Below are 10505 nucleotides of genomic sequence, written 5' to 3' on the forward strand. Positions count from 1 at the left end.
GACTAGTTTCGACTAAAGCACAGTCCTGCCTTGCACCGCAAGCAAATAAAGCCCTAATGGCAATATACAAGTATCCAAAACAAGTAGGTAATAATAATTGATCTGATCTTTTCAGGATTTTTGATGCAATAGTTACACCAATATTGTGCTATGGGTCAGAAATCTGTGAAACAACATATTGTAAAACTACTGAAAATGTTCAGATAGGAATGTGCAAATACTTCCTGAAAGTTGGTAAAAGTACAAGCAATGATATAGTACTGAGTGAATGTGGTAGAGCTCCACTTCAGCTGACATACAGGTCACTGGCAGTTAGGTTCTGGTGTAGACGAATCAATCTTGATACAAATAGGGTACTTCATCAATGTTATTTAATGTTAAAGTCTCTTGGTGATGCGTTTTGTTTTGTATGGATTAGCTAGGATGTTGGGAATATTTCCATTTTTATCAGATTTAAAATAAGACTTCGTGATAATTTTAAACAAAACTGGTATTCTAAACTACTCTCTTCTCATAAATGTGCTAACTATGTGTTATAAGACACTTTTACATGTGGAAACATACATGTGCATTGCTATTTTTGCATATGCCTTTATATTTGAGAATTTGTTTCACAAGATTTAGATGTGGCAATTTTAGACTTATGACAGAAACAGGAAGATACACTAATATACCATACCATTGAAGACTGTGTCCTCATTGTTGGCTAAATGACTTAATGTACTTAGAAGACGAGATCATGTTTTACTTGTATGTCATGCATATACCTCTATTACAAAAAAAAGTATATAAGTAAATACATCAGAAATGACAATGCAGTAAATATATTCATAAATATTATGAACACTCAAAATACACAAAGTGATCTCTGTATATACCTATTCAATGTGTGTGTGTGTGTGTGTGTGTGTGTGTGTGTGTGTGTGTGTGTGTGTGTGTGTGTGTGTGTGTGTGTGTGTGTGTGTGTGTTACGAAATGAAACCTCTATGTCTGTATTTGGGGCCACTGGCCTCTATACTGAATAAATTGTCTTGTCTGTCTTGCCTTGTCTTGCATGCATAATTATTAATCTTATCCTTGAAACAGATGAAGTTGTGAAAGAAATAAGGTACATCTTGAAAAAGGCACATATGTCTCAGAGATCAATTATATGGTCAGGTCGTGAACACTGCCTTTACTCGTCCTAACAGCGGTAGGTATCGGGACTTCTGGGCGTCATATTCCGCCCGGTAGGCTGGATCGGCTGGGCCCCAGTCAGGCTTGGCACTCAAAGGAGCCTGAAGAATCAACACATAGAACAATACAGTCAAGGTTATACGTCTCGTACGTACCTACCAATGTCTACATGTGTCAAATGTTACTGGACGTACACATACAGTGACGTTTTATGCACTGTCGTATTCAGAGCGCTACGTGATCGCAATGCTCATGGTATCAATCACTGGATTGTCTGGTCCAGACTCGATTATTTACAGACCGCCGTCATATAGCTGGAATATTGCTGAGTGTGGCGTAAGACAACAAACCAACCAACCATAAGTGGACAGAGACAGAGAACTGCTTAAGGTGACCAGGAAATGGCATACATTTGTATTGTTTTACCACTGTAGTCATATTCAAACGCCGCGTAGATGTATTTGTGTAGTCACAACATCGCAGACAACAATAATTCCATGGCAATGAATGTTATATTTCAGGTATGGATCAGTTTAGCAGAGACATCAAGATGATGACTGGTCTGCGACCTCCTGTCGCCTTGAAGTTCATCTGGTGTTTCGTACTTCCTCTCCTTATCCTGGTAATGTCAAGAGTGCCTGAGTGAGTGTATGGTTTTACGCCGCTTTTAGCAATATTCCAGCAATATCACGGCGGGGGAAACCAGAAATGGGCTTCACACATTGTACCCATGTCGGGAATCGAACCCGGGTCTTCGGCGTGACGAGCGAACGCTTTAACCACTAGGCTCCCCGACCGCCCCTCCATCTGAAAGAGAAATTGAGTATGTTGTGATGCAGTCCCGGCTGGTTCACTTCAAGACCAGCGACCCACCCTACCAGGTTCTTTGAAAACACAATCAGCCCACTCGTCTAAGGCTCAGCATAGTTGCGTCCTTTGGGCACGCCAGAAGCCTATGGTCGTGGGTTCGAATCCAGAGTCGTCCCGATTATGGTTCTAGGTTTGTCAGTAGTAAACTCGTGCTCATTGGTTTCACGTCCAGGGCATGCATCACTTCGGGCTGTCTTTCCACATAAAGCTGACACGCCACGATATAACCAGAATACTGTTCGAAGCGGCATAAAACCCAACTCACTCACTCACTTTACTACAATCAGTTAAAGATGGGGCAATGATGAATGGTACTGCACAGTGCCTGAAGAAAAAATATTTCAACATATCACAGTTAGTGTTTCCAAGATAAACCTCTCCTCTAGTGTCAAACGTTGAATACACAATGCCATTTAGAAAGTGGTCAAATGTAACTAATGTTATATTTGGGATAACACTTTCTTAGTAAAGTACAGATTCTAGTACTTTTTTGGGTTGAGTCCCGTCCGGGATTCGAACCCACACCTGCCAGGGTGAGGCACCTACTCGCCAGCACACAAAGTCAGCGATCTAACCCACTCAGCCACCGAGGCTTCCACAAAATGGAAGTTCGACAACTGGTAGTCTAGATCACGTACTTTGAGTACCCCCTGACAAGTGTAAATTGGCACGGCTCCCACATTAACACATTACGTTCTTACAACAAACAGTCACGCCGTCAGTTCTTACAACAATCAGTCACACATTCAGTTCTTACAACAATCAGTCACACATTCAGTTTTTACAACAATCAGTCTCACATTCAGTTTTTACAACAAACAGTCTCACAGTCAGTTCTTACAATAATCAGCCACACATTCAGTTCTTACAACAAACAGTCACGCAGTCATCTCTTACAACAATCAGTCACACATTCAACAAACAGTCACGCAGTCAGTTCTTACAACAATCAGTCACACATTCAGTTCTTACAACAATCAGTCACACAGTCAGTTCTTACAACAATCAGTCACACATTCAGTTCTTACAACAATCAGTCACACAGTCAGTTCTTACAACAATCAGTCACACATTCAGTTTTTACAACAAACAGTCTCACAGTCAGTTCTTACAACAATCAGTCACACATTCAGTTCTTACAACAATCAGTCACACAGTCAGTTCTTACAACAAACAGTCACACAGTCAGTTCTTACAACAATCAGTCACACATTCAGCTCTTACAACAATCAGTCACACAGTCAGTTCTTACAACAATCAGTCACACATTCAGTTCTTACAACAATCAGTCACACAGTCAGTTCTTACAACAATCAGTCACACATTCAGCTCTCACAACAATCAGTCACACATTCAACAATCAGTCACACAGTCAGTTCTTACAACAATCAGTCACACATTCAGCTCTTACAACAATCAGTCACACATTCAGTTCTTACAACAATCAGCCACACATTCAGTTCTTACAACAATCAGTCACACAGGCAGATCTTACAACAATCAGTCACACATTCAGTTCTTACAACAATCAGTCACACAGTCAGTTCTTACAACAATCAGTCACACAGTCAGTTCTTACAACAATCAGTCACACAGTCAGTCGATGCTCATGATATTAATCACTGGATTGTCTGGTCCAGATTCGATTATTTACAGACCGCCGTCATATAGCTGGAATATTGCTGATATATCTTTAAGAGGCGTTTAGAAGTTGGAGCTCTAAGTAGGGATACGATTTATGGATGACGACTTGCTTGATAACGGTGTTAGAACCTACATCGAAACGTCGCTCCTAATTGTAATAAACAAGTTGTCACTTGCTTAATAACGATGTTAGAACCTTCACCGAAACGTCGCTCCTAATTAATAAAGAAGTTGTTCATCCATAAATATTATCCTTACTTAGTTATCCTGTTAATCTTACCTGATTTCTAACAATAACGAGCGAGACCACAACAAACAATGGAATCGGCGCAAGCGGTACCAGGGAAATGAACCAGCCCATCACTACAGCCCACGTGGGGAAAATGTAGCTACCATAAAATAGTCCGCGTTCTTGAGAGAGGGATAGAAACAACAGCAACTGAAAGGTAAGACGGGAAGTAGTTACCCAATATAGATTTGAATCTAAAATCAGATAATGGAATTTTATTACATTCGAAATGTTAAATGTAACGATACTTACATCTTATATTCTGGTTTACATGTAATGATATTACATGTATCAATTTCAAGGCGTATGCGGTTAGACAAACTGCACTCGAAATTTGGTCTCACACGACCTTGCAGATTATAAAATCCAATACGCCCTGCTAATATCAGATCAAGCTCCAAAGACATGGTTTGGTTTGTTGTTTTACGCCGCACTCAGCAATATTCCAGCTATATGACGACGGTGTGTAAATAATCGAGCCTGGACCAGACAATACAGTGATTTACATCATGAACATTGATCCATGCAATTGGGATCGATGACATGCAGCAACCAAGTCAGCGAGCCTGACCACCCGATCGCGTTAGTCGCCTTTTACGACAAGCATAGTCACCTTTTACGGCAAGGTTGCTTTTAGGTTGCTGAAGACCTATTCTACCCCGGAATTTTCACTGGTCCCAAAGACATGGAGCATCAAGAACCCCAATGGTCGAGGATAATTATCCTGAGTGACTAGACGTACTAAACAACAACTAATGTTCAAGCAGCATTACCAGAATAACAAGAGGAAGTACGAAACACCAGATGAACTTGAAGACGACAGGAGGTCTCAGACCAGTCATCATCTTGATGTCTCTGCTAAACTGATCCATGCCTGAAATATAACGTTCGTTGCCATGGTTTAACACTTTAATGTTTGGACTGCACACATACATCCATGAATCCACTGAAAGTGACTATATCGGTAACTCGGTATATATGATACATATGTATCTCCTTTTCCAGTGAAACATAACCTTGACAAAGGTAGTAAACATAAGCTTGACAAAGGTAGTATCGAGCCAGTCGTCTCCAGCGCTTTTATTTCACTGTGCACAGTTGGAGTGAGTGAGTGAGAGAGTGAGTGAATGAGTGAGTGTATCGATTCGCTTGCGCCACCGGATGTGTCACACATTTGGGTTTGGTAAACGATAGTTAATTATATCATTAAAATGGTATCAAGATGACGAGTTTAGTATTATGTATCTATATGTACGATTTTAGGATCAATGTTTTTCCCTCAATCTGTGTCTGTAGTTTTAATGAAGTCTATATCGTATGTTAATGTTTTTGTCAATAACAGGTGTTCGTGCAGTGTTTGTAGCAATGGCGGAAGTGGTTGGGAACCTTCCAGAATCCAATTTCTGGAATTTTTCATTGTTCTTCCTGGTTCTGTTGATTGGACTCAGGTATCCGAGAGTGGGTGAGTGGGTGAGTGAGTGAGTGGGTGGGTGAGATAGTGATTTGGTGGGTGGGTGAGTGAGTGAGTGAGTGAGTGAGTGAGTGAGTGCGTGCGTGCGTGCGTGCGTGCGTGCGTGCGTGCGTGAGTTGGGTTTAACGCCGCTTTTAACATTATTCTAGTTATATCACAGCGTGTCAGCTTGATGTGGGAGGAAAGCTCGAAGTGATGCAGGTCTCAGACGTTTACCACTTCGGTGAAACCCACGGGCACGGGTATGGTGCTGACAAACCTAGAAACATAATCGGGGCAAACCGGGATTCGAACCCACAATCATAGGATTCTGGCGTGCCGAAGGGACGCAGCTCTGCACAGCGAATCCCGGCGCCTTAGACGACTGGGCCACCTGTGCCCCCGAGAGAGACGACAAAAACGTGTTTCAGTTCACATACCATATATCCATCCGACCGTCAGGAACTGGAGGAAACCAAGTATATAGACAGAAAGCCTCATAGCACTGACATCGACCATAGTGAAAAAGTACACTCCGCCCTGAAAATTAAAGACAAAGATAATAAACAACGCAAGAATATATGTACTACTATGTCTCTATTTGTAACTTTACTTCTTCATATACATATACTACTATGCTATTATTTGCCCACTTGTTCTATTTGTTCCATTGCTGACGAAGCCACAAGTGAAATTTTCATCTTTTTCAGATCATGTGAAATATCGATTTTTTTCCTTTAATGTTATATATCTTTTTTCGAGGGCAATATCGGCTTCATATTGTCATATAAATATAGTTTGTTTTTTGTTTTTGTGTTGTTTAACGCCGCACTCAGCACAATGTCAGCTGTGTGACGTCAGTCTGTAAATACTCGAGTCCGGACCAGACAATCCAGTTGTGACCGATGACATGAATCAACCAAGTCAGTGAGCCTGACCACCCGATCTCGTTATTCGCCACTTATTATAAATATAGTATTCCATCACAAAGTAATCAAAAGACTATTTCAAAAAGTCGTCCGTATTCAGAATGACAGGTTTAATAATGAAAAAAGGTAAAATGTTATAATGAATTATCTAGGATTCAATTCATATTCTGACCGTCTGTGACACGTGGGTGTTGGTGATCTGGTGCCTGCTTTCTTTGAATGAGTGAGTGAGTGAGTTGGGTTTAACGCCGCTTTTAACAGTATTCCAGTTATATCGCGGCGTGTCAGCTTCATGTGGGAGGAAAGCCCGAAGTGATGCAGGTCTCAGACGTTTACCACTTCGGTGAAACCAACGAGCACGGGTATGGTGCTGACAAACCTAGAAACATAATTGGGGCGAACCGGGATTCGAACCCACAATCATAGGTTTCTGGCGTGACCAACGGACGCAACTCTGCACAGCGAATCGCGGCGCCTCAGACGACTGGGCCACCCGTGCCCCCTTTTTTTAGAGTGTCGTACTACAGATGTGTGGGAACGTGGTCCCGTGCACAGCGTATAGATAATGTGTGACCGTGCTCCACACTGAAGAACAGTGAATGGGTACCGGATAGGACGAAATGACAATGTAACTGTTAACCTTACAGCGCCTCACAAGGCAATTTTGGTTTGTGTACTCCCAAGAAAGTCGAGAACGAAATTCGACTGCACATTAAGCCATTGATCATGGCTAATAATGTAGGGCTTTGCGTCTGCTGTTTGGTGTGGATTTGGCGCACAGCCATGTTTACTCAAACGTTTTTCAGCCCCTCAGCACATAGCGGCGAGATACAATTAAAGAACATGGACAAAGTGCTGAGGTCAAAATTTAACATATCGCAAAAATCAGACTGTACATGTGAAACCGCACTGCTTACTACACATACTAATTGTCCAAAATACATGTAAGTTGGAACAATAACGACTACGCAACGGCCATAACGTTTCTTAAAGTAACTACTCTGGCCATTTTGAAAACCAGATTTGAACCTGTAAAGTCACTTCGTGAAAATATTTTTTTAATTGGTGTATACGATTATACCTAATGATGAAAGTATTTCTATGCAATTTTGCATTTACAAAATTGCTTGTATTTAAAGTTATTTCATTCTCTAAAGTTATATAAATGTTCATGTAAAGTGGACCGCGTCCGTGGTCTAGAGGTAGAGCGTCCGGCCGGAGAGCGGAAGGTCCGGGGTTCGATCCCCGGCCGCGTCATACCAAAAGACGTTAAAAGATGGTACTTGTTGTTACCCTGTCTGGCGCTCGGCATTAAGGGGCTAAAACAAGGACTGGTCGGCTCGGAGTCAGTATACTGTGTCTGAGTGGGGTATTCATGTTAAACTGCGGCATGGTATCTCAGTGGGCTAGCACTATAAATCGGCATCATCCCGGACTAGTACAAGCAGCCATACAAACACACATGCGTACATGCACGTCGCTATATAAGTGCAATAATCTTGGACGCGTCGTTAAACCCCATTCCACCACCACCATCATGTGAAGTGTTTGGACTTACCCTGGAAAGGTAAGGAAGTGTGAACAAGAAGGACCCGCCACAGAAGCATGCGGTGATGAGGAGTCTTATCAGCCGAGATCGCCGTGGCAAACAGTCAAGCACTGCCGTTATTACAACCTCTGCAAACATTATCTGAAATAGATTTCGTAATGTTATTATATACATCTATTCTAAAGTCATTTATGGGATAAGGTGGCCGAGTGGTCTAAGGCCGTGAAATTTCCGGGCTTACATTTCCAAAGTAATGTTCCTATGATCCTGGGTTCGATTCCCAGGTTCAGACTGATTATAATCAATGGTATGTCTGCACCATATCCGTTCCCTTGGGTTTCACCAAAGTGGTAAAGGTATAAGGCCTACATCTGTCACCAAGAGGTGTAATAGATATTGGCAACTAACAGAAACTCTGAGATGAATAAAGTTTATTCAAACCATTCTCATAGGGGCAACAGTCGTCAATGTGTTCTCAAGCTCAGATATTGAAAATCGCGAGATTTGCAAAATGGTCACAAAACTGAGTGAAGTTGCATTCCAGCCCAACCCCGGATCAGAAACGGCACTAATCGAGCTTTCTTCGGCGACAGCTAATGAACGGAGTTTGGTCCCTGTCCAAGGTAGAACTACAAGACCACCGTCCACTACTCCTGTAAAGAACTTGAAGTTCTTCTGGTAATGGCCCTATGGTCTCTTTCAATGTGCAGTTCTAATGTGACAGTAAAAATTATTTCCATCCCAACTAAGCAGCATGGCTGCAAATGTTTCACATGACTTGCTTCTGCCACCACCTCAATTATAGGCGAGTTGTCACTATCTTGGATAGGGGTCATACAACATGCATGTCTTCTTTGTATCTTAAAGAAACACATGCCTACAAATTAAAAATGAGAAATTCAATCAAAAAAAACTATGACTTGAAATACATGATTTTCTCGTGTTATTATCTTTTTCTAAGAAATTGGTCGTGAAAACGTATTCAAACTTTAGGTCAAATGAACCATCATAATGGGATTAGGGCGGTCGGGTAGCCTAGTGGTTAAAGAGTCCGCTCGTCACGCCGAAGACCCGGGTTCGAATCCGACATGGGCACAATGTGTGTAGCCCATTCCTGTTGCCCCCCGCTGTGATATTGCTGGAATATTGCTAAAAGCGGCGTAAAACCAAACTCACTCACTCATAATTAGATTACCTTGAAACCAGTGATTAGTTTCGTACCACCCCATGTCGTGCGTTATGCGCTAAGTAAATGTTTAATATAACTTTCATGTCAATAACCATCATGTTTTGTATGATTTACGTGATGTTATGAATGGATGTTCCTATTTGGTTTCCTTTTTTACGGCGTCGTGTGCAAAACAAATTTCCGTACATCCATTCAGCATAATATCACGAGTAAATGACACTTTTTTTTAGGATAACTTCTATACTTTGTCAGGATGTTTCAGAGCTACGTCTTGCGTCTTCATCAGTTGAATGAAACTCATTTATTCATGTTCTCTCAACTTCTAAATGCCCATCAAAGACAGCATAACATCACGCAAATCTTACAAAACGAAATAGGCCTATATTTTTCTAATTGTTTAACAAGGGTTAACGAATGGCCTTTCCCCCATTGGCCGCCTACTTATTTCAGTATTACAGACATAGTTGTGAATACTGATCAGACCATAACCACAGCACTAGTCACGCAGCACTTGTCTCTTATAGGATTCTCAGATATAGATGTGCGTTCGAATCCCGGTTCGCCCCGATTATGTTTCTAGGTTTGTCAGCACCATACCCGTGCTCGTGGGTTTCACCGAAGTGGTAAACGTCTGAGACCTGCATCACTTCGGGCTTTCCTCCCACATTAAGCGGACACGCCGTGATATAACTGGAATACTGTTAAAAGCGGCATTTAACCCAACTCACTCACTCTCGGATATAGACCTTACCTGTATGTTGAGTCCAATCAACAGAACCAGGAAGAACAATGCAAAGCACCACAAATTGGATACTGGAAGGCTCCCAGCCACTTCCGCCATTCCTAGAAACACTACCCGAACACCTGTTATACACAAAAACATTAACATATTGTATTCAGATATAAACTTCATTAAAACTACAGACAAAGATTGAGGGAAATATTGATCGTACATACAATCCTAAAATCTTACAGACAGATACATATAGAGAATACAACACTCGTTATCTTGATACCATGTTAATAATAGAATTAACATCTATCGTTTCTGGGGGGAGCGAAATTTTCGTTCGTTTACCAAACCCAAGTTTGTGACACATCCGGTTGCGCAAGCAAATCGATAGTCGCTAAACATACGCCTGTATGAAGAGTTCCTGCTGCTCTTGTGCACAAGTGAGTGAGTGAGTGAGTGATTGAGTTGGGTTTAACGCCGCATTTAACAGTATTCCAGTTATATCGCAGCGTGTCAGCTTAATGTGGGAGGAAAGCCCGAAGTAATGCAGGTCTCAGACGTTTACCACTTCGGTGAAACCCACGAGCACGGGTATGGTGCTTACAAACTTAGAAACATAATCGGGGCGAACCGGGATTCGAACCCACAATCATAGGTTTCTGGCGTGACCAAGGGA

General features: G+C 41.8%; 1 protein-coding gene across 2 annotated transcripts in view; it reads right to left on the reverse strand.

Annotated features, from left to right (window-relative positions):
• Positions 1–400: 400 nt before the first annotated feature.
• The window catches only part of LOC139454467 (sodium- and chloride-dependent glycine transporter 1-like), a 28011-nt gene continuing 17906 nt past the window's right edge, over positions 401–10505 (reverse strand). For both annotated transcript variants that reach the window (XM_071236186.1, XM_071236187.1), the window contains exons 9-14: positions 9848–9960; positions 7917–8048; positions 5870–5969; positions 4753–4853; positions 3971–4129; positions 401–1277 (exon numbers count right to left, since the gene is read on the reverse strand). In XM_071236186.1, the coding sequence (XP_071092287.1) occupies positions 1155–1277; positions 3971–4129; positions 4753–4853; positions 5870–5969; positions 7917–8048; positions 9848–9960 (728 nt within the window). In that variant the 3' untranslated portion in view covers positions 401–1154. The remainder of the gene's footprint in view (positions 1278–3970; positions 4130–4752; positions 4854–5869; positions 5970–7916; positions 8049–9847; positions 9961–10505) is intronic.

This window comes from Haliotis cracherodii, unplaced genomic scaffold (assembly GCF_022045235.1).
Source record: "Haliotis cracherodii isolate W230 unplaced genomic scaffold, xgHalCrac1.p SCAF_10, whole genome shotgun sequence".
Lineage (NCBI taxonomy): Eukaryota > Metazoa > Mollusca > Gastropoda > Lepetellida > Haliotidae > Haliotis > Haliotis cracherodii.